Source organism: Triticum aestivum, chromosome 4A (assembly GCF_018294505.1).
Source record: "Triticum aestivum cultivar Chinese Spring chromosome 4A, IWGSC CS RefSeq v2.1, whole genome shotgun sequence".
In the NCBI taxonomy this organism is placed as follows: Eukaryota; Viridiplantae; Streptophyta; class Magnoliopsida; order Poales; family Poaceae; genus Triticum; species Triticum aestivum.
The window spans coordinates 21031326-21056790 of NC_057803.1; the positions used below are offsets into that span (position 1 = coordinate 21031326).

At 46.1% G+C, this 25465-nt stretch overlaps 1 protein-coding gene across 1 annotated transcript in view; it reads left to right on the forward strand.

The window, feature by feature from the left end:
* Positions 1–19711: 19711 nt before the first annotated feature.
* Positions 19712–25465, forward strand: part of LOC123084862 (protein NETWORKED 1D) — a gene marked incomplete in the record, with an annotated part of 10735 nt that continues 4981 nt past the window's right edge. The window contains 4 exon segments of the mRNA XM_044506393.1: positions 19712–19952; positions 20455–20544; positions 20712–21048; positions 22269–25465. Coding sequence (XP_044362328.1) covers positions 20943–21048; positions 22269–25465 — 3303 coding nt within the window.

The window sequence follows — 25465 nt, forward strand, 5'->3', positions numbered from 1 at the left end:
GTAGAATTTCTTGATTTGCCCTTTCTACTTGACCATTAGATTGGGGGTGAGCCACCGACGCTAGATCAAGTCGGATGTGCTCACGTTGACAGAATTCTTCCATCTCCCCTTTTGACAGATTAGTACCATTATCTGTTATAATGCTATGCGGAAAACAAAACCGGAATATCACCTTCTTGATGAATTGAACCGCCATGGCTGCATCACACTTGCTGACTGGCTCTGCCTGTTGGGGAACGTAGTAGAAATTCAAAATTTTCTACGCATCACCAAGATCAATCTATGGAGTAATCTAGCAAAGAGGGGAAGGAGAGTGCATCTACATACCCTTGTAGATCGCTAAGCGGAAGCGTTCAAGTGAACGGGGTTGATGGAGTCGTACTCGTCATGATATAAATCACCGATGATCCTAGTGCCGAACGGACGGCACCTCCGTGTTCAACACACGTACAGCCCGGTGACGTCTCCTACGCCTTGATCCAGCAAGGGGAGAAGGAGAGGTTGGGAAAGACTCCATCCAGCAGCAGAACAACGGCGTGGTGGTGGTGGTGGAGGAGCACGGGACTCCAGCAGGGCTTCGCCAAGCACTACGAGAGACGAGGAGGGAGAGGGGTAGGGCTGCGCCAACAGGGAGAGCAAATCACATGTGTTGGGCAGCCCCAAACCTCAAGTATATATATAGGGGGAGGGGAGGGGATGCGCCCCCACCTAGGGTTCCCTCCCTAGGGGTGGCGGCAGCCCCCAGATCCCATCTGGGAGGCGGCCAAGGGGGAGAGAGAGGGGCGCACCTAGGGTGGGCCTTAGGGCCCATCTGCGCCTAGGGTTTGCCCCCTCTCCTCTTGAGGATGCCTTGGGCCTTGGTGGGGGGCGCCCCAGCCCACCTAGGGGCTGGTCCCTTCCTACTATTGGCTCATGTAAGCCTCCGGGGCTGGTGGCCCCACCTGGTGGACCTCCGGACCCCTCCGGTGGTCCCGGTACACTACCAGTGATGCCCGGAACACTTCCGGTGGCCAAAACCATACTTCCTATATATCAATCTTTACCTCCGGACCATTCCGGAACTCCTCGTGACGTTCGGGATCTCATCCGGGACTCCGAACAACATTCGGTAACCGCGTACATACTTTCCCTATAACCCTAGCGTCATCGAACCTTAAGTGTGTAGACCCTACGGGTTCGGGAACCATGCAGACATGACCGAGACAACTCTCCGGACAATAACCAACAGCGGGATTTGGATACCCATGTTGTCTCCCACATGTTCCACGATGATCTCATCGGATGAACCACGATGTCAAGGACTTAATCAATCCCGTATACAATTCCCTTTGTCCAACGGTATTGTACTTGCCCGAGATTCGATCGTCGGTATCCCGATACCTTGTTCAATCTCGTCACCGGCAAGTCTCTTTACTCGTTCCGTAACACATCATCCCGTGATCAACTCCTTGATCACATTGTGCACATTGTGATGATGTCCTACAGAGTGGGCCCAGAGATACCTCTCCGTTTACACGGAGTGACAAATCCCAGTCTCGATTCGTGCCAACCCAACAGATACTTTCGGAGATACCTGTAGTGTACCTTTATAGCCACCCAGTTACATTGTGACGTTTGGCACACCCAAAGCACTCCTACGGTATCCGGGAGTTGCACAATCTCATGGTCTAAGGAAATGATACTTGACATTAAAAAAGCTTTAGCATACGAACTACACGATCTTTGTGCTAGGCTTAGGATTGGGTCTTGTCCATCACATCATTCTCCTAATGATGTGATCACGTTATCAACGACATCCAATGTCCATGGTCAGGAAACCGTAACCATCTATTGATCAATGAGCTAGTCAACTAGAGGCTTACTAGGGACATGGTGTTGTCTATGTATCCACACATGTATCTGAGTTTCCTATCAATACAATTCAAGCATGGATAATAAACGATTATCATGAACAAGGAAATATAATAATAACCAATTTATTATTGCCTCTAGGGCATATTTCCAACACTGCCTCCACCCATTTAGTGAATTTATCAACTGCTACTAATAGGTGGGTCTTTTTGTCCTTAGAACGCTTGAAGGGTCCAACCATGTCAAGCCCCCAAGTTGCAAACGGCCACATAATTGGAATCATCTGCAACTCTTGAGCCGGAACATGCGCACGGCGGGAATTTTTTGACATCCATCACATCTTTTGACTAAATCCTTCGCATCAGCATGCGCTGTCAACCAGTAAAAACCGTGGCGAAAAGCTTTGGCAACCAACGACTTTGAACCGGCATGGTGACCGTAATCCCCTTCATGGATTTCTCGCAAAATCTCACAACCTTCTTGAGGAGAAACACAGCACTGAATTGCTCCTGAAACACTGTAACGATGTAACTCCCCGTTGAGTATGGTCATGAACTTGGAACGCCGGATTATCTGTCGAGCCAACGTTTCATCGTCTGGTAACTCGCCCCGGTTCATGTAAGCCAGATATGGGATCGTCCAATCCGGTATGGCATGCAGAGCTGCCACCAACTGAGCCTTCGGATCAGGAATAGCCAAATCTTCTTCGGTTGGCACTTTGACTGATGGATTATGCAACACATCAAGAAAGACATTGGGCGGGACTGGTTTACGCTGGGAACCAAGACGACTTAAAGCGTCCGCCGCTTCATTCTTCTGTCGGTCTATATGGTACACCTGGTAACCTTTAAAGTGACCAGCCACTGCGTCCACCTCTCGCCGATATGCAGCCATGAGTGGGTCCTTAGAATCCCAAGTGCCAGATACCTACTGAGCCACTAGATCTGAATCGCCGAAGCACTTAACCCGGCTCAAATTCATCTCCTTAGCCATCCGAAGACCGTGGAGCAAAGCCTCATATTCAGCTGCATTATTAGTACAAGGGAACATTAAACGGAGGACATAACAAAACTTGTCACCTCGTGGGGAAGTTAGTATGACTCCAGCCCCCGAGCCCTCCAACTGTCTGGATCCATCAAAATGAATAGTCCAATATGTATTATCTGGTTTCTCTTCAGGTGCCTGTAACTCCGTCCAATCATTGATGAAATCCACGAGTGCCTGGGATTTGATCGCTGTGTGGGGTATATATTTGAGCCCATGAGGTCCAAGCTCAATAGCCCACTTGGCAATCCGGCCAGTTGCTTCTCTATTTTGAATGATGTCGCCCAGAGGAGCTGAACTGACCACTGTTATAGGATGGCCCTGAAAATAATGTTTAAGCTTCCGGCTCGCCATAAACACCCCATACACTAGCTTCTACCCATGTGGATACCTATGCTTTGACTCAATGAGTACCTCGCTGATATAATAAACCGGCCGTTGAACCGGATATTCCTTGCCAAGCTCCTTGCGCTCTACCACAATGGCTACGCTAACAGCCCGGGCATTAGCAGCCACATATAATAATAATGGCTCTTTATCGATCGGCGCTGCAATCACGGGCGGTTCAGCAAGCTGCCTCTTTGGATCCTTGAACGCCTTATCAGCTGTCTCGCTCCAGACAAAGTTATCTGTTTTCTTGAGCATCTGATATAAAGGGATGGCCTTCTCTCCAAGGCGACTGATAAACCAGCTCAAGGCTGTAATCCAGCCGGCCAGACGTTGAACATCGTTAATACACGCCAGTTTAGCCAAGGATGTAATTGCTGCAATCTTTTCCGGATTAGCCTCAATGCCTCTGTTTGATACCAGAAAGCCTAAGAGCTTGCCTGCCGGGACACCGAAGACACACTTCTCCGGATTGAGCATCATCTTGTAAACCCGGAGATTGTCAAAGGTTTCTCGTAGATCATCGATCAATGTCTCCTCCTTTCTAGACTTGACCACAATATCATCCACATATGCATGAACATTGCGCCCAAATTGTTTATGAAGGCAATTCTGAACACATCGCTGGTAAGTTGCCTGGGCACTCTTGAGTCCAAAAGGCATGGAAACATAGCAGAAGGCTCCAAAGGGAGTTATGAAAGTTGTCTTCTCCTGGTCCTTAACCGCCATTTTGATCTGATGATAACCAGAGTAAGCATCCAGAAAACACAAACGGTCACAACCCGCCGTAGCATCAATTATCTGATCAATGCGAGGGAGAGCAAAGGGGTCTGCAGGGCAAGCCTTGTTTAAATCTGTGTAGTCCACACACATGTGCCAAGTGCCGTTTTTCTTAAGAACCCGCACTGGATTAGCTAACCACTCTGGATGAAAGACTTCGACAATAAACCCTGCGGCCAACAGACGGGCTACCTCTTCACCTATAGCCTTACATCTCTCTTCATTGAAATGGCGGAGGAACTGGCGGACCGGTTTAAACTTAGGATCAATGTTGAGTATGCGCTCAGCGAGTTCCCTCGGTACACATGGCATGTCAGAAGGTTTCCATGCAAAGATGTCCCGATTCTCATGGATGAACTCGATGAGCGTGCTTTTCTATTTGGGATCCAGGTTAGCGCTGATGCTGAACTATTTGGATGAATCGCTAGGAACAAAGTCAACCATTTTAGTGTCTGTAGCCGATTTGAACTTCAACGCTGGATCATGTTCTGTAGTTGGCTTTTTCAAAGAGGTCATGTCTGTCGGATCAACTTGCTCCTTATAGAATTTCAACTCCTCCGTGGCACAAACCGACTCAGTATAAGCCGCATCATCTTCTTCACACTCCAAAGCAATCTTTCTACTTCCATGTACTGTGATAGTCCCTTTATGACCTGGCATTTTAAGCTGTAGATAAACATAACATGGCCTTGCCATAAACTTAGCATAAGCCGTCCGCCCAAACAAGGCGAGGTACGGACTTTTGATCTTTACCACCTCAAATGTCAATGTTTCTGACCTTGAATCATAGTCATCTCCAAAAGCTACCTCCAAAGCTATCTTGCCAACAGGATATGCAGACTTACCAGGCACCACACCATGAAAGACCGTATTTGACGGTTTAAGATCCTTATCTGTCAACCCCATACGACGGAATGTATCATAATACAAAATATTGATACTACTTCCCCCATCCATGAGTACTTTGGTAAACTTGTATCCCCCAACTTGAGGGGCCACCACCAGGGCCAAGTGACCTGGATTATCAACCCGGGGTGGGTGATCATCTCTACTCCACAAAATAGGTTGCTCAGACCAGCGTAAATACTGAGGTACTGCCGGCTCAACAGAGTTTACTGCCCTTTTGTGAAGCTTCTGATCACGTTTGCACAAACTAGTAGTGAAGACATGATATTGCCCGTTGTTCAGCTGTTTGAGATTGCTCTGATAACCCGACTGCTGCTGCTGCTGCTGATTCCCCTGATGGTTGTAACCTCCCTGGTTGCCTTGGTGCCCTTGATTGACGTGTCCGGTTTGGTTGCCTTGAAACCCTAAACCGGAACCACCACCTCCGTAACCCGGCCCGTGGAAACCTCCTCCTGAACCGCCGGGCGGGCCGTTGTCATATTGGAACATATTGGAATTCTTGAAACCCCGCATGATATAACAGTCCTTCCAAAGATGTGATGCCGGCTTCTCCTTCGATCCATGCTTTGGACAGGGCTGATTTAACAAGCGCTCCAAATTGGGGCCTAAACCTCCACCCCTCTGGGGCTGCTTGCCCGTACGGCGCTGGCCATTCTCCTGCGCGTTGGTATTTGCAACAAAGTCCAAACTACTGTCGGCCTTGCGCTTACCACCGTTTCCATGGCCTGCCGGATTATGCTGTTGACCCTTGGCATTGTCGTTCTTCTTACCTTTCTCCGGTTTGTCCTCCTCTGAATCCGGATCCTTGGTGTTATCTAAATCGGCGTATTTAACCAAAGCGGCCATGAGTGTTGACATATCATTACAGTGACGTTTGAGCCTTCCCAATTTCTGTTTTAGCGGTTTGAAACGACAATTGCCCTCTAATGTTAACACTGCAATGTCTGCATTGATACGAACTGATGAATGCAAAATTGCTGAGACCCGTTTGACCCAATGGGTTGTGGACTCCCCTTCCTCTTGGACACAAGCGGCCAGATCCACGATTGACATCGGCTGCTTACACGTATCCTTGAAGTTCTGGATAAACCGGTGCTTCAATTTGGCCCATGACCCAACAGAGTTGGTCGGAAAGCTCTTCAACCAAGTGCGAGCTGTTACTTCTAACATCATGGTGAAATATTTAGCACACACTACCTCATCCACATCTAACATCTCCATTGCCATCTCATAGCTCTCCAGCCATGCCTCTGGTTGCAAATCGGCGGTGTAATTTGGTACCTTACGAGGTCCCTTGAAATCCTTGGGCAGTCTCACATTACGCAAAGAGGGGGTTAGACACGGCACCCCTACGGAGATGAACATCACTCCTGGCTCCACGGAGGTCGTGGGGTGAACCAGAGTATGCTGTCGTGCTCCGTGTCGAGCTGCCAACTCGGCCTCCCGACGTGCGCGGCCATGGTCCACAACATCTTGCGCATTAGCGCCTCCCCCGGCCGGGTTGTTCCCTCGTGGTGAATTTCGGCGATGTGCATTACTGGACACGGCCGGTTCGTCCTCCACGTGTCTGCTATAGCTCCGGCTTGGACGGGGAGTGGAATGAATCCTCTCGCGACTGTGTGAATACGCCTGCTGTTGATTTAGTGCTGTTTGAAGGAGATCCCTGGCCCGACGTGCTTCCACTGCAACTGGTGACTCGCCGTCGGTTGGGAGGGCTGCCAGGCGTGAAGCAGCGGCCACAATGTTGTCCAACGGGTTGGAATAATGCCCGAGCGGTGTTGGTACATACTGTGGCACAACGTTGTTCTGGCGAGGCGGGTCCGTCGTGCGCGGTTGAACCGGCGGTCCTGTTCCCGGCACCCCCGCCCGGTTTAGTGTGGGTTGGCTACCAGCTCCTGCTCCTGGTGTGTTGAAGAGATTCTGTGGCTCATAAACCAACGGGAGACGTGATCGATACCTTCTTCTCATGACTTCCTCTGAAGCATTCTGATCCAGTCTAATCTGGTAGGCCTGTGCTTCCAATTCCGCCCACTCTGTAGCCATCCTAGCATTCTCTATTGCCAGGTCCGCCTTAGCCTGGGCTATCTGATCTTTCAACTTTGCAATCTCCGCATTGTCCTGATCCCTGGCTACTACATCCACCTCCGCGGCCATCAACGTTGCCAAAGCGTCGAACAAATCAGACAGGACTTGGGCTGGAGGCGGCACCGAGCTTCCTACCCCTACTGGTGTGGCCGTTGTTGAACCGGAGAGCATTGCTGCGGCAGTAGATGAATGAGGCGCCGATTGTGTGCCGGCCATGAAGATGGCGGCCCGGTTTGGTAGATCGGGGGAATCCGGAATACTGTTGCCCTCGGATCCTCCATCAATCCAGCCGTCCTGCAACTGGTAAAGTGATTCGGTCTCTCCAGAAGACTCGTCGTCAGAATAGACCACGGTCTCTCCATCGGACACCGGTTCATCCTCGTACCTCGATCCATGGATGACACCCACGAAAACATGCCTTGCCTCGGGCTGAACCGGCGAAGGACTTGCACGTCAAGCCGTTTCGATGATGTCGGTGCAGATGTCTGGCTCAGGGGCCGGTTTGCCAATCTTGTCGATGAAGACGTGAATCCCACCAAAGGGGACCCGGTACCCGTATTCGATTGAATCGGCCTCGGGACCCCATCCTGCGTTGTCGATGTAGAGCTTGCCGCGACGACTCTTCGTCATCCGGCCCACAACGTATCCCTTAAGTCCATCGAAGCTGCCCTTCAAGAACTCAAAACCATCATGCGGTAGCCCCACGGTGGGCGCCAACTGTCGTGGGTTTGTCACAGCAGATGTCCTTGTGAAAGGACTTAGTCGTGGAGCCATCGCTATGGTTAGCTTTAAGGGGTTAAACCGGACAAGGGGACACGGGGAATTTTATACTAGTTCGGCCCCTTCGAGGAAGGTAAAAGCCTACGTCTAGTTGTGATTGGTATTGCTAGGGTTTCGAAGGCCAGGGAGCGAATCCGCTTTGTCTGGCTCTCGAGTTGTTGTCTCCCCCTAAACCGCTGCCGGGTCGTCCCTTTATATACATAGGTTGACGCCCGCCGGTTTACAGAGTCCCGAAGCCGGATTATAAACGTATCCAGTTTGGTCTCTATCCTTCCTATCTTACAATACAAATTACATGACTAAGCCGGCTTACATTTACAGGCTTTAACCCGCCTTCGGGCCTTGGGCCTCCATGAAGCGCCATCATCCTTGCATTTTTATGGGCTTCTAATCTTCAAGGAGTCAACCCGGCTACATAAGGCCGGTTTACCTCCAGTAGTAATATCCCCAACAGGAATGAAGAAGGATATTGCCGAGTATGTAGCTGCTATCTCTTGAGCACTGCGTTGGTTTTCCCCGAAGAGGAAGGGATGATGCAGCAAAGTAGCATAAGTATTTCCCTCAGTTTTTGAGAACCAAGGTATCAACCCAGTAGGAGGCTACGCGCGAGTCTCTCGTACCTGCACAAAACAAATAAATCCTCGCAACCAACGCGTTAAGGGGTTGTCAATCCCTGCACGACCACTTACGAGAGTGAGATCTGATAGATATGATAAGATAATATTTTTGGTATTTTTGTGATAAATATGCAAAGTAAAATAAAAGCAAAGTAAAAGCAAAAGGAAATAACTAAGTATTGGTAGATTAATATGATGAAGATAGACCCGGGGGCCATAGGTTTCACTAGTGGCTTCTCTCGAGAGCATAAGTATTCTACGGTGGGTGAACAAATTACTGTTGAGCAATTGACAGAATTGAGCATAGTTATGAGAATATCTAGGTATGATCATGTATATAGGCATCACGTCCGAGACAAGTAGACCGACTCCTGCCTGCATCTACTACTATTACTTCACTCATCGACCGCTATCCAGCATGCATCTAGAGTATTAAGTTAATGAAAATAGAGTAACGCCTTAAGCAAGATGACATGATGTAGAGGGATAAACTCATGCAATATGATGAAAACCCCATCTTGTTATCCTCGATGGCAACAATACAATACGTGCCTTGCTGCCCCTACTGTCATTGGGAAAGGACACCGCGAGATTGAACCCAAAGCAAAGCACTTCTCCCATTGCAAGAAAGATCAATCTAGTAGGCCAAACCAAACTAATAATTCGAAGAGACTTGCAAAGATAACCAATCATACATAAAAGAATTCAGAGAAGATTCAAATATTGTTCATAGATAGACTTGATCATAAACCCACAATTCATCGCTCTCAACAAACACACTGCAAAAAGAAGATTACATCGAATAGATCTCCACAAGAGAGGGGGAGAGCATTGTATTGAGATCCAAAAAGAGAGAAGAAGCCATCTAGCTACTAACTATGGACACGTAGGTCTGAGGTAAACTACTCACACTTCATCGGAGGGGCTATGGTGTTGATGTAGAAGCCTTCCGTGATCGATGCCCCCTCCGGCGGAGCTCCAGAACAGGCCCCAAGAAGGGATCTCGTGGATACAGAAAGTTGCGGCGGTGGAATTAGGGTTTTGGCTCCGTATCTGATCGTTTGGGGGTACGTAGGTATATATAGGAGGAAGGAGTATGTCGGTGGAGCAATAGGGGGCCCACGAGGGTGGAGGGCGCGCCTGAGGGGGTAGGCACGCCCCCCTACCTCGTGCCCTCCTCTTTTGTGTCTTGACGTAGGGTCCAAGTCTCCTGGGTCTTGTTCGTTGAGAAAATCACGTTCCCGAAGGTTTCATTCCGTTTGGACTCCATTTGATATTCCTTTTCTTTGAAACCCTAAAACAGGCAAAAAAACAGCAATTCTGGGCTGGGCCTCCGGTTAATAGGTTAGTCCCAAAAATAATATAAAAGTGGATAATAAAGCCCAATAATGTCCAAAACAGTAGATAATATAGCATGGAGCAATCAAAAATTATAGATACGTTGGAGACGTATCAGTAGCTGTATGTGATGTATGTCAGAGAGTGAAGGTAGAACATCAGAAGCCAGCAGGATTACTGCAGCCTATGCCGATACTTGAATGGAAGTGGGATAAGCTTGGCATGGACTTTATCACCGGATTACCCAGGACCCGATCGGGATATGATTCTATCTGGGTAGTAGTGGACCACTTGACCAAAGTAGCTCACTTTATCCCAGTGAAAACCACATATACAATTGCGAAGTTGGCCAAGATATACATGACCAGGATCGTATGTCTGCACGGAGTTCCGAGGACCATCGTACCAGATAGAGGAACACAGTTTACTTCAAAATTTTGGCACCAACTGCACCAGACTTTGGGAACCAAGCTGGAGTTCAGTACAACTTTTCACCCGTAGACAGATGGACACACTGAGAGAGTCAATCAGATTCTGGAGGACATGTTGAAATCTTGTGCACTAGACTACGGGTCTAGTTGGGATGATAATTTACCCTACGCGGAGTTCTCGTACAAAAACAGCTACCAGGTGATACGTCCATTTTGCATCATGCTTTTATATCGATATTTATTGCATTATGGGCTGTTATTACACATTATGTCACAATACTTATGCATATTCTCTCTTATTTTACAAGGATTACATAAAGAGGGAGAATGCCGGCAGCTGGGATTCTGGGCTGGAAAAGGAGCAAATATTAGATACCTATTCTGCACAACTCCAAAAGTCCTAAAACTTCATGGAAGCTATTTCCAGAATATATAAAAAATACTGAGCGCAAGAAGTACCAGAGGGGGGCCACCCACCAGCCACGAGGGTGGGGGCGCACCCCCTTCCTGGTGGCCCTCCGATGCCCATCTTCTGCTATATGGAGTCTTTCGTCAAGGAAAAAATCATAAGAAAGCTTTCGGGACGAGACTCCGCCGCCACGAGGTGGAACCTTGGCGGAACCAATCTAGGGCTCTCGCGGAGCTGTTCTGCCGGGGAAACTTCCCTCTGGGAGGGGGAAATCATCACCATCGTCATCACCAACGATCCTCTCATCGGGAGGGGGTCAATCTCCATCAACATCTTCACCAGCACCATCTCATCTCAAACCCTAGTTCATCTCTTGTATCCAATCTTTGTATCCAAACCTTAGATTGGTACATGTGGGTTGCTAGTAGTGTTGATTACTCCTTGTAGTTGATGCTAGTTGGTTTACTTGGTGGAAGATCATATGTTCAGATCCATTATGCATATTACTACCCCTCTGATTATGAACATGAATATGCTTTGTGAGTAGTTACGTTTGTTCCTGAGGACATGGGATAAGTCTCGCTATTAGTAGTCATGTGAATTTGGTATTCATTCAATATTTTGATGAGATGTATGTTGTCATCCCTCTAGTGGTGTCATGTGAATGTCGACTACATGACACTTCACCATTGTTTGGGCCTAGAGGGAGGCATTTGGGAAGTAATAAGTAGATGATAGGTTGCTAGAGTGACAGAAGCTTAAACCCTAGTTTATGCGTTGCTTCGTAAGGGGATGATTTGGATCCATATGTTTCATGCTATGGTTAGGTTTACCTTAATACTTCTGTTGTAGTTGCGGATGCTTGCAATAGGGGTTAATCATAAGTGGGATGCTTGTCCAAGTAAGGACAATACCCAAGCACCGGTCCACCCACATATCAGATATCAAAGTACCGAACGCGAATCATATGATCGTGATGAAAACTAGCTTGACGATAATTCCCATGTGTCCTCGGGAGTGCTTTACTTCATATAAGAGTTTGTCCAGGCTTGTCCTTTGCTACAAAAAGGATTGGGCCATCTTGCTGCACCTTATTTACTTTTATTACTTGCTACTCGTTACCAATTACCTTATCACAAAACTATCGGTTATGGATAATTTCAGTGCTTGCAAAGAATACCTTACTGAAAACTGCTTATCATTTCCTTCTGCTCCTTGTTGGGTTCGACACTCTTATTTATCGAAAATATACGATAGATCCCCTACACTTGTGGGTCATCACCATACTAGTTTGAAGATGGCACCGTTTGAAGCCCTGTACGGAAGAAGATGCTGAACACCGTTGATGTGGGATGAAGTTGGAGACCGCCAGTTGTATGGACCGGATTTGATTAAGGAGTCTGAGGAGAAGGTTAAGCTAATTCGAGATAGATTGAAGGTAGCTCAATCCAGACAAAAGAGTTATGCAGACTCGAAATGCAAGGAGGTAGTCTATGAAATCGGAGATAGAGCATATCTGCGAGTGTCACCTTTGCGAGGAGTTAAGCGTTTCGGAGTTAAGGAAAAATTAGCCCCGAGATTTGTAGGACCGTACCATGTTTTGGAACACATGGGAGAGGTTGCCTACAAGTTGGAGTTACCTGAAGGACTGTCAGGAGTTCACGATGTGTTTCATGTTTCCCAGTTGAAGAAGTGCCATGCTGAGATGGCCGATATTCCTCTAAGAGATACAATCCCCCTGGAAGCAATTCAGTTAGACAGTGATTTGACATATGAGGAGAAACCAGTCAGGATTCTCGAATTTTCCAGTCGAGTTACCCGCAGCAAGGTTATCAAGTTTTGCAAAGTTCAGTGGAGCCACCAAACCGAGGACGAAGCCACTTGGGAAAGAGAGGATGATCTACGCAAAGACCACCCACACCTATTTTCTAGCCAACCCGAATCTCGAGGGCAAGATTCATCTTAAGGGGGTAGGTTTGTAACATCCCAAAATTTCAATTTGGAATGTAATACATAGGTCATTCATGCATATCATACTTTATTGCATTTCGTTTTGTGATCCTCGAGATCCTAAGCAACTCAAGGACCCTCAGAGAGAGTTGGGGATTTTCCTAGTTCTCATATTTGAACTTTTCTCAAATATTGAAACAAGGATCACTTCAGTTTTAATTATTTTTCTCCCTGAAAATATTTCATATTAAAATTAAATGAGAGGAGATAATATGACTTCTTCAAAATAAATGAAATGTTGGAGGAAAAATATTAAAATCAATTTGCATTTTTTTATTTGGGGTTTTATCGCTATTTCATTTGGATTAGGAAAAATATGCGTTTTTCAAAATTGCATTAGAGGCCCAAATAAATGTTCACTTTGTCCGCTATATTTTTAGAGGACGGGAAAAATTTATTTTAGGATTTTTGAAGTCCGTTTAGTATCTCTTTTAATCGTTTTTCTGCGCGTCGGAATATATTTAAAAAAAGTGCGAACCGACTTACCGGGCCGTGTCCGGCTAGGACACTTAGCCCGGGGCTTTATAAGCCGCGCCCCCAAGGCCCGAGGCCCAAGTCGCCCCAGCCCCCGAAACCCTAGAGCCGCGCGCCGCCGCCAGCCTCCCGCCGCGCCGCCGCCGACCCCGCTCGCCGCCTTGCCGCCCCGCGCCCGACCCGCCGGAGCCGCGCCGCCCCGCACCGCCGTCCCGCCGCCGCCGGTTTTCGCAAGAAAACCATTCGGTTTTCTTTCAAAACCCTAGATCTCATTTTTTCTATTAGATCGGTTTTTCCGTCGGTTTATTTATTTTGCGGACGTTCGTCCATACGTTCGTTTTAACGAACGCCGTTCATCCGTTAGTCACAAACAGCGAACGTTCGTTTGTTAGCCTGTTAGTCAGTTTTTCTTTTTCCAGGGTTTTCCACGATTATTTTCGATCACGATTTCTGCCCTGATCTTAGTTTTAGTTTATGTTTTCGCTCGTTTATCGGAATCAGGCGATTCAAGCGCCTGGATCTTCCTCTCGAAGCCCTCTTTCGGTTTAACCAACTTGAATAAGATTTTGGTACTGTAAAATTTGATTTTAGTCCAGATTAGTAATCAGATCTTGTTGCTTTCACAGTTTGAGTTTCGTTGCTCCGTTTGATTTGATTCTTTTTGCAAACCGGAGTTCTTCAGTTGAACTTTCTGGTTAGATCTTCTTATTTGAGATCTACCTGTGCATACCTTCTTGATTGCTTATGTATGATATTGTTTTTTTATGATAGAACACCCGGAGTGCGAAGCGTGCTACTACGAGCCTTTAGGATTTGCAGATCGTCAGCAAGGCAAGTAACACTTTGATCATACCCCTTTATCACCCCGTTTTATGCATTAGTTTCAACCTTCACACATTGCATGAGTAGGATCTTTTAACATGTGGGTCTGGGAAGTAGATGATGAGGTAGAACCTATTACCTGTTTTATTATTAAACCCCTGGGAGTTACTTCTATGTTATGCTTATATTGCGATGCTATGCTCGTAGACGTGGTTTGGGTTTGAGTGTATCCATGCCAGGGGTGAGTTGTTAACTAATGGTTCAACATAAGGTGGCAACTTTAATACACATCTGGATGGATTGCTTGTGGGCACCTGGAGAATCCAGTGTTGTCCTAGGATATCCCGGAGTACCCGTGTGATCATCCTACGGTCTGCCACCCAGGCTCAAAGGGATCATAAGACTATTCGTGCTAGAAACTTCCGTGTGCAGTCACAAGCCATTATGGGCTCTGGCATAGTTGAGTAAGTTGCATGAGCTCTTGAAGAGGTGGACTAGCAGATGTAGGGGATTGTAGGTGTACCGGTCCGCCCAGGTAGAGAGAAAATGCTTCTGAAAGATTGTGTCTCAGTCATCCGTTTCTCAAACATCATGTAGTGCGAGAAATCCAACGGAGGAGATCGAGTCTTGTGGGGAAAAGTGCGCAAACCTCAACAGAGTGTACAAACTAATCATGGTTAGCCGTGTCCCCGGTTATGGACATCTTAAGTATCTGGTTCTTGGATTATCATATGGATCTCATCACTCTAAATAAATTTTGTTGGGTTGATAATTACTTTAATTGGGATTGAGTTGGAGGAACCTTCTCAATACTGTTCAACTACCATGATAGTTAAATGAAATATATTCATTTTTGTAGGGAAAAATTGGCTTTTCGCAAAACATATTAACCATACAGCCTCCATCAGCCATATATGCATGTAGTGATATCATTTATCTATTCATTACTCTCCTGTGTTACATTGCCATCATATTCCATGTGATGAACCGTTTTCGGGCTACAACGTATTTTGTTGCAGACTTTTCAGACGAGGAATAAGATGCGATAGGTCGTTTGTCATGCACTCAGCTATGTCGTTGGAGTTGATGGACTCACTTTATCTTCCAAGCCTTCCGCTGTTATCGTATTAGATGGCCTTAAGCCATATTTATTGTAATAAGTTCTCTCTTGAGACATTCGATGTAATAAGTGTGTGATTGTCACTCTATTATAAATCCTTCGAGTACTATGTGTGTCAGCATTACCGATCCAGGGATGACACTGAAGCACAGAGACTTGACCGTTTGAGGTCGGGTCGCTACAAAATCTCATCCAACCCATCACGGTCCAGCAAGCCTACGATGGAATTACTCACGAACGGCGGTGAGCATCATGGAATTGGTGATGGAGGATGGTTGATGATGACGATGGTGACGGATTCCCCTCTCCCGAGCGCCGAACGGACTCCAGATCCGTCCTCCCGAGGAAGAACAGGGCTTGGCGGCGGCTCCATATCGTAAGACGCAATGATTCCTTCTTCCTGATTTTTTTCTCCATGAAAGTGAATATATGGAGTTGGAGTTGAGGTCGGTGGAGGTCCAGGGGGCCCACAAGGTCAGAGGGCACGCCCCCACCCTTGTGGCTAGGGTGTGGGCCCCTGGTGTTGATTCTTTCGCTAATATTTTTTATTAACTCAAAAAATAATCTTCGTTGATTTTCATGTCATTCCGAGAACTTTTTATTCTGCAAAAAAATAACACCATGGCAATTCTGCTGAAAACAACGCCAGTCTGGGTTAGTTCCATTCAAATCATGCAAGTTAGAGTCTAAAACAAGGTCAAAAGAGTTTGGAAAAGTTGATATGTTGGAGACGTATCACCCTCACATGGGCTAGCCAAACTAGAGAAGGAAAGGGGAAGATGGAAAGGAAAAGGGAATAGGATTCCCCCTTCCCCTCTTCCCTTCCTACTCTGAATAGGAATAGGAAAGGAGGAAGGCCGAATTGGAGGACCCCAAGTAGGATTCCTCCTACTTGGGGCGTCCCTTTGGCTGCCTCTGCTCCCCTCCAACCTATATATATGTGGGGGGGGGGGGGGACACCGCTAGAACACACACCAATAATTGTTAGCCTTGTGTGGCGCCCCCTCCACAGTTTACGCCTCCGGTCATATCTTCGTAGTGCTTAGGCGAAGCCCTGCGCGGATCACTTCACCATCACCGTCACCACGCCGTCGTGTCGACGGAACTCTCCCTCGACACTTTGCTGGATTAAGAGTTCGAGGGACGTCATAGAGTTGAACGCGTGCAGAACTCAGAGGTGTCGTACGTTCGGTGCTTGATCGGTCGGAACGAGAAGAAGTTCGACTACATCAACCGCATTGTCAAACGCTTCCGCTTTCGGTCAACGAGGGTACATGGACACACTCTTCCCCTTTCCTTGCTATGCATCTCCTAAATAGATCTTGCGTGAGCATAGGAAATTTTTGAAATTGCATGCTGCGTTTCCCAACAACCCCATGGTAGCCTCCATATCTTTTCATTTATTTGTTTTTTTTTGGCATTTTCTTTAAACATGCAAAGGCAAATTAAGCTCAACCAGACCCATGTTTCAACATGATAAATTGCTAGAAACTACAAAAAAAACTATGAAGGGGCCAAAACCCATACGACTATAACAAGGTCCAAAATCCATCCCATTACTATAACTAGCGACTGCAAATGTCGGTTAGCGACATTTTCAACCTATACTATCTACACCCAGGTGCCCGATGTTGTCCGTTTGTCGCCCTCATCCTCCTCTTCATCGTCGGCCCCTCCTTGACGTCGTCACCAGTCACCACCGTCTTCCTTTTTCCGTCGATGAGGAGATACCCTCCATCTAGGCGTAGGGGTCGGACACACGAGCGGCTGTCGTGAGCTACCATGCCTCCTCCTCGTCGGCGTGTGTGGGTCGTACTCAAAGATGATTTGTACCTCGTTGCCAGCTTGAGCGTCACGTGGATCGGGGCCTAGGGGTCTACCTCCGGCTCTAGTTGGGCCATGACAGGGACGACGTAGTTGACCCGTACGAGGCGACCATCTAGGCTAGCGGGGATGATGTCCTCCAACTCCTCCTTCGCTCGGAGGAGGCCCTGCCTCCCCCACGGACGCCACACCCACTAAATCCACTACTGTTTACACCACGATTTTGGAGGACTTCCAAAAAAGGGGTCCAAATAGTGTTTTTCTAAGTTTCTTTCACAACCATTTTTGTTTTTTGTCACGACATCCTCGATCGTCCAAACAACACGATTATTTGCACGCATATCACACTATTTTTTGACTTTTTTTCAATTTTATTTTACTTTATTGTTCACTCATAGGTGCTGATACACTTGGACACCGAATTACCACACTCATGAAAATTACACTATTATATGTTTTATTCTTTGCATATTACAAAAGTACGATTTCAGTGTAAAGTTATGTGCAAGTTTTTATTTTGTTTTCTTTCTTCTTTAAGGGTAATACCAATGCCACTAATTTATTCCTTCTTAGGATTTTTTTTCAAAAGTTCCAATATTGTATGCTTATTCTTGTATATTATAAAAAGAACAATGGCAGTGCAAAACAGTGTGCAAATTTTTATCATTTTTTTGTTTTGCTTCTTCTTAAAGGTAATTCCGGTGCCACTAATTCATTATTCCTTGGAAATTTCATTATTTTTGATTAATTTTTGTTTTAATTGATTATTTTTCCTTTTGAAGTATAATACCAATGCCACTAATTTATTATTTTTTAGGAAACTTCTTTTTTATGATTTTTTAATATTATATGCTTATTTTTACATATTTTTTGCGAAATTCATTTTAGAGGGATTTGTCTACTGTTTTACAGGTGGTGTTTTTACAGGATCTCTGAGAGATGCTCTTAGGTTGTGCACAGTTGCTCTAGCAGTAGCAAGTATGTAGGGATATATAATCTTTGATGTCCTTGCTCGAGTCGCCGGCACGTATGTAGGGATATACTTCCTCCGTTTCAAATTACTCGTCGCAGAAATGGATGTATCTAGAACTAAAATACATCTATATACATTCATACCTGCGACAAATAATTCGGAACGGAGGGAGTACAACCTTTGATGTTCTTGTTCGAGTCACCAGCGTTTTACACCACAACAGCAGCTCGTCGATCGGAGCCCCTTGCCGCCGGCGGCGAGATAAGAAGGAAGTCGCACTCAGTAGCGGGACCTTCTTGTTTCTCGACGACGTAGTACATGTTTGGGCATCTTCACGTGGGCCAGGCTGGAGGTGTGCAAATGGACGGACTCCGGTGTTTTTTCTAGATTCCTTTTTGAGACTGGCCATCCCGAACCGGCCACTACCCACTACAAGCCCATCTTTCCTCTCAAACAAAGAAGAGTGGAGGCCCATTCTGTGCTAAGGTCAGCAACCCTAGCGAAATTTCCGGTTCCCTCGAAAATGGTAACCAAAAAACGGCACCGGCAGCCGCCGCTGCTCGTGCTCGGGGGGAACGCCGACGGCGAGCGCCGACGAGCACGAGGGGAGCCGGCGGAGGCTCTCCCAGTCCGCAGCAGCAGAACAGAACAGCACAGAAGCACATCGCGTCGGCGATCCTGCTGCCTGGCGACGCACGCAATAATACTGCAGCAGCATCAGCAGGTGGAGGACACGCAGCAGCAGATGCGTCGCGCCATGTGAGGCGAGGTGGCGAGGCGGGATGAGGAGCCACGAGGCCGGCACGTGAGCGGGCGCAGCAGCTGTCTGAGTGCGACCGTCCGTTTCTTCGGTTCTTGATGAACCATGATGGCCGCGCAGATCCGGGGACCCGCCGGATTGGCGGTAGCTACTGAATTTTCCTCGCGCTCACATGGACATACGGAATCCCTCGGCAAATTGGTCGTATCGTACTCTGAGGGATTCCGTATTAGTACGTGCCCTGTTGGCTGTAGATCGTAGCTCATGTCAAGTACCGGTGGTTGATGCCCGAGTTCATGGGCTGCCGGGCAATAATGCTCCTCTGCAGACTTGCTGCGAGAGCAATGGGAGGGAGACTGCTTGATCTGCACGGAGGATTTCTTTTCTTCTTTTATTCTTTTCTACTACCAGCCAATTTCACATCAGCAGCACCAAACGAACAAGGAGATCAAGACACACGCAGAGGGAGGGAGCGAGGAACAACAGATCACCGGACCACATGGAGATGCTAGACGAGCACCACGAGACCGATCATAGCATAGGGAAATGCCAAATGAACATTTTTCTATGTGCCACTTTCGCGAGGGCAAGTGCGCGTGTCACATGGGCACGAGCATGGGGATCGTTCAGATCAACCGAACCTCATCATTTCGTTTCCCCTCGGGTCTCTCTCTCTCTCTTCCCTGGATTAATCCCAGGTTAAGTCTGTCAGTCGAGCCGAGCGTGCCTTCTGCAGCAGCAGCGGTAGCAAACATGTCTTGGGCTTCTCTAGAAGACGCAGCCAGGAAGCAGCAGCGGCAGAAAACAACGCATGTGAGCTGCAGAGGCTTGCGCAGGAAAGAAAGACACCGCGGTCAAACGGGTGGGTAAATGCAGAGTATATTTAACTCGTCCATTAAACCCGGCGTCAGTTTTCTTCTGTCCTGGATATACCATTTCAACTTCTCTAACCCCCGGATTTATTGGCACCGTAATTTACTTTTCAGAAAGCACCGCCACTCGATTGGGTTTAATTGCCTTCAAGGACCGCTTTCATTGCCACACTAACTACCGGTAAATCAATCACACATCTCAAATCACAACCCCAGGAAAAACGAAAAACTCCGCTATCCTGCCACAGTGTGCTTCCCCCGCTGTGCCGCGCCCGCTTGCGCTTGGCCTCGACCGGCCCTCCGCTTTTCCTTTGCGCTTTACGCAGCCTTCACACTTCAAGGGCACTGGTGCTGGTGGTGACTGGTGAGTGGCGTGCTGACCAGAGGCAATGGGGGCGAGACCGTGAGGTGAGATGGGATCTTGATTCTTGCCTGCCTTGTCGCCACCAGCCAGCCAGGCTCCACTGCGGTACGCCACTGCGCTTCCCTCCCTCCCTCCTCCGCTCCGAGATTGGATCTTTACCTACAACCCGTGCTTCTCCGTCTTCTCCTCTTGATCTGTTCTCCGGTTCAGCTTTTTCCGGCGCATTCTGGTCTTTGTTGGTTGCCATCTGCCTCCCAGTTGGTGTTCTGCTGCTTCATTGGGTTAGTGGGATGGGGAAGAACAGTGGGTGCTGAATCGTGTGGTCTCTTGCTCTGGTTGGGTGGGGCACCGTCGCTTGATTCGCTCTGGTATTTCTTGCCAAGGGGGCTCTGATGTAGCATTGCCCTCCAAGTTTTAGGGGTGTGTGAATGTTTATCTTCTTTTATTTGTTTTCTCTCTCCTGATTTTACCATGTTCCATAGCATTGGACCCTTTTTCCCAGTATTTTCATAGCTACATGTGTTAATCATCCCTGCAGTTTCATTTCTTGCAGTTTAGTTTTTTCATCTCTTTACTGAACACTGTTTCTTTTCTGGGCGCAATGCAGTGGGATTGTTAACCTGTCTTTGTATGCTCCGAAACTGGTTCAAGAATTCATCCATTCTGCTGCGTTTATCAGGAAATCTGTGGATGGGAGGTGAGTGTTTCTACTGACTAGTACCAATCTTGACCCCTAGTTTCCAGCTTACATTGTGCTGTTTTTTCCCTTTCGTAGATTCCATTCACGCAGTTCCTGGAAAAAGGAAACTGTAAAAATCCTAATTTTAACTACTGATCGATCTACACTTCTGCACTCTACTATAGGTAAACTGCTTACAAATTGGGAGATTCTGCCTGCTCTTCGGGCTCCTCGCTCTTCGCTTTGCCCGGAAGCATGATATACTCCAAGGCTACTTGAATGCGTATTCTGAAGCATCAGAGCCATCTTCTGTCCCCACGCATGATATTATACCGCAGGGTTGCTCAATCCTGAGCACTGAAGAAGTTGAGAAATATCGTGCCATCTGTGGTGGTTTACCTTACTCCTCTCTGACAATGGCGACATTAGTCCGTCATGACTCGAATAATACACGGTACTCATGGCTGTGGGTTAGCCATATCAGCCCTAAGAACTCCAAGTGGCTTCAGGAGAATCTTACTGGTATGCATTTTTCCCCATGATTCGTTATTGTTTATGCTGTCTTGTTAATTTAGTGTGGAGTATATGTGTTAGTATCGAAACTTGTACATATGAGCAAACACAGTTTTATTGAGCTTTGCATTATGCTTTATAACCAACCACTTAAATATAAATGTGCATGCAATGCAAGACATTTTTTTGTATATGCGTTTTCTTGTCTGCCAGATATTCCAAATCTTGGTTTTGCTGGATATCTGTGTTTGGTGTGTTGGAATATTCTGATCTCAATAATCTGTAGAATCTACCGTATATTGTTTGTAAATTTGCCTGTTCAATTCCTACTAACGGGTGTGTGCCACAAATAAATCAAATTGACATAACTTTTTGATGTAGATTTACAAAGCCGGCTAAGTGCCTTTGTTTCATGATCATTTAGTCTGTAAATTTTGTTCATGACCACTTTGGACCATCTTCTCAAGTTCTTAGTGCCAGACTGATATAATCTCATATCTGGCAATCGGAAGTTTATCAATACAAAATAGGCATTTTTTCTGTCTTTAATGAGGTAGAAAGGTGACAGCAAAAGACAGGGCTATCGCCTATCGGAGCTAACAAAACTTTGATCCTTCAACTTGAAGTAATTTCTGAAGTCAACAAAGAGGCTGAGCTGACACTAACTTGAATTTTTGTTTGCAAATTGCAATAGCACATTGTAATTCACAAACTAAATGATGTTGCTTGTAATGTGATTATGCAACACTACATAGACCTGCCATATCTATTTTTAATAATAGCATAAGCACGTGACTACTTCAGTTCACCTCATTGTCATGATTCTCTACATGCTTAATTTGCTATTGTTTGCTTTTTGAACTGAAATGCTATTTTATGATTTAGGAGCAGTATTACCAAAACCTGGTCTATAAAAGAAACAGTATTACCAAAATATTTATGTTACAATAGGCTTAATATGTTGTTTGGTTAGTTTTTCGGGAGTTCAGTATGTATATGTATATAATAAGATATTTGTTTGGTTCCTTTGCATTTTCTTGTATTAAACATGTTTTTTACTTCCTGGGAGTAATATTTTATTTCTGACCTACATTCATCTCTCACCATTCTGTATTTACTTTGTTGATACATCATGTAGAATCTAATTACATTGTTGAAAGCAGAATTAACAAAAATAAACTAGTAGTATTGAATGGCATGTGGCTAATTGAATTTCTTTTTGTGAACAGACATGGATATGATGGTCAAGGCGATGATAAAACTTATCAATGAAGATGCTGACTCTTTTGCAAGGAGAGCAGAAATGTACTATAAAAAACGCCCTGAGCTCATGAAACATGTGGAAGAGTTTTACAGAGCATACCGTGCCTTAGCAGAAAGGTACGATCAAGCAACTGGTGCACTCCGGCAGGCCCATCGGACAATTTCAGAAGAGTTTCCAAATCAGATGCCATCAATGTCTGAGGACTCGCCCTCCTCAAGCCAAGAAGGGGAGCCACGTACACCAGAAATGCTGACACCCTTGCGTGCACCTTTTGAACCTGATGATCTGCACAGGGATGCACTTGGTGTTTCACCACCGCTATTTACTGTCAAGAGGAATGGTACACACCCTGATGAAATAGGTTCTTTATCAAGTCGCAAAGGTCTCAAGCAGTTCACTGATTTGTTTGAAAGCTGTGATAGTGCCCATCGTGTCAATTTCGCTGATGGGAAAGTAAGAAAAGGCCTCAGTTTTGAAAGCCCAGATGCTAAAGGGAAACAAGATGCAAGTGATGATATCATGAATTTGCAAAATGAAATTTCCAAATTATTAGCAGAGAGCCAAAGTCTGAAGCAACAAGTTTCATCTGAGTCTCAGCGGGCAGACAATTCTGAGAATGAATGCCAAAGCCTTAAGGACATCATCTCATGTTTGATTTCTGAGAAAGACAAAGCCCTTGTGCAGTACAGCGAATCCACCAAAAGATTGTCTGCTTTAGAGACTGAGCTCTCTAAGGCACACAACGAACTCAAGAAACTCTCTGATCATATGGACAGGGAAGTTCAGAATCTAAACAGTGCCGAATCATGTAACAACACAATGCAATCCGAGCTTGAAACTCTGGGCCAGAAGATCATGATGCAGCAGCAAGAACTTGCACAAAATAGAAAAGATCTGGTGGATTCAAAGAGTAAATTCGAGAGTGAGATCCACTCCCTGAGGAGCACTGTCTCACAAATAAATACTGAGAAAGATGTGGCTCTACTACAACATCAGCAGTGTATTGAGGAGGTTTCTGATCTGGAATCCAAGCTCTTGAAGTCACAATCAGAGCAGGAGAAGATTGAACTGAAGGTACAATTGCTGGTGCAAGAACTTGAACATAAGAGAGAAGAGGCTGGTGCCATACATACTCGGCTGCAGGATGAACACTTCAATTACATGCAAAAGGAAGCAGCTCTTCTTGCAATGGAAGACCTGCATTCCCAGTCTCAGGAAGAGGTTAAAAGGCTGGCACAAGATCTTGAATACTCCAACAAGAAATTGAGTGATTTGGAAGCTCAACTTCTGTTTGCACAATCAGAAACGGAGAAGATTGCAAGTAAAGCCCAGATACTGGAGCAAGAACTTGTATGCAAGACCGAGGAAGTCAGTATCCTTCAAAGTAGTTTGCACAAGGAAGGGAAGAAGTGCATGCTTGCTGAAACAACTCTTCTCAGAGTGGAGAACCTACATCTGCAGTCCCAGGAAGAAGCCAAGACACTAGCACAAAATCTTGAAACCTTAAGCGAGAAGCTTAGTGAGGCTGAAAATGATAGGTTGAATCTGCAGAACATTTCACGAGAACTCAAGAACACCATTTTGGAGATGGATTCTGAGAAAAATGCAATGCTACTTCAACAGCAGCAGTCCTTACAGAGACTTTCTTATTTAGAAGCACATCTTTTCGATGTACAGTCAGATCTGGATAAAAATAAGGAGAAAGTCCATTTGCTGGAACAAGAACTGAAACACCACAAAGAAGTGGTGGATGGCCTTCACAATAATTTGGAGGAGGAAGGCCATAAACGGATGCATGCCGAAGCAGAACTTAGGGTGGTGGCAAACCTGCATTCTGAATCTCAGGAAGAAGTGGGTAAGCTTGTTATGGATCTTCAAAAGTTAAACGATGAGTTAAGTGAAGTGCAGGACAGCAATCTGATTGTGGAGGACTTATTGTGTGAACTTATGAACACCATCTCTGTTTTGAATACCGAGAAAGATGCAGCACTTCTTCAACTGCAGCTGTCCTTAGAAAGAGTAACCGATCTGAAGTCAGAAGTCTCGGAGACACAGTTGGAGGCAGAGAAAACTGAGGAGAAGTTGCAGGTACTGGAGCAAGAATTTGCTCAGAAGAATGTCATGGTGGATTTTCTGCAGTCAAGTCTGCAAGATGAGGGCAAGAAACGTGTGGAAGCTGAGACATTGCTCATGTCAAAAGAGAATCAATACTTCCAATCACAGGACGAAGTAAATAGATTGGCCCTGGAGAATGAGGCACTGAACAGAAAGTTGAATGAGATGGAGAACCTGTCTTTCGAGCTTAAGAACACCATCTTGCTGCTGAATTCCGAGAAAGACGCAACTCTTCTTCAGCACAAGCAGTCCTTGGTAAAAATATCTGATCTGGAATCTAAGTTTTCAGTGGTGCAGGTTGAACTGCAGAATGCTGAACAAAAAGTGCAAATGCTTGATAAAGAACTTGAGCAGAAGAAAGAAGAGTTTGATAGCTTGCAGACTAGTCTGAAAGATGAAGCCCAAAAGAATGCTGAGGGTGAAACAGCTCTTCTCACGATAACTAATCTATATTCTAGTTCTCAAGAAGAAGTGAACAGGTTAGCACTTGAGATTAACAAGCTGAACAGAAAGTTGAATGAAGTGGAAAACGTGTCTTCCGAGCTCAAGAACACCATCTTGCTGCTGAATACCGAAAAGGACACAGCTCTTCTTCAGCACAAGCAGTCCTTGGTGAGAGTATCTGATCTGGAATCTCAACTCTCTGAAATGCAGGCTGAACTAGAGAATTCTGAACAAAAAGTGCAAATGCTTGATGACGAACTCGAGCAGAAGAAAGAAGAGGTCGATAGCTTGCAGACTAGTCTGAAAGATGAAGCCCGAAAGCATGCTGAGGGTGAAGCAGCTCTTCTCACAATAACTAATTTATATTCTAATTCTCAGGAAGAAGTGAACAGGTTAGCCATTGAGATTAACAAGCTGAACAGAAAGTTGAATGAAGTGGAAAACGTGTCTTTGGAGCTCAAGAACACCATCTTGCTGCTGAATACCGAGAAGGACACAACTCTTCTTCAGCACAACCAGTCCTTGGTGAGAGTATCTGATCTGGAATCTAAACTCTCTCAAGTGCAGGCTGAACTAGAGAATGCTGAACAAAAAGGGCAAATG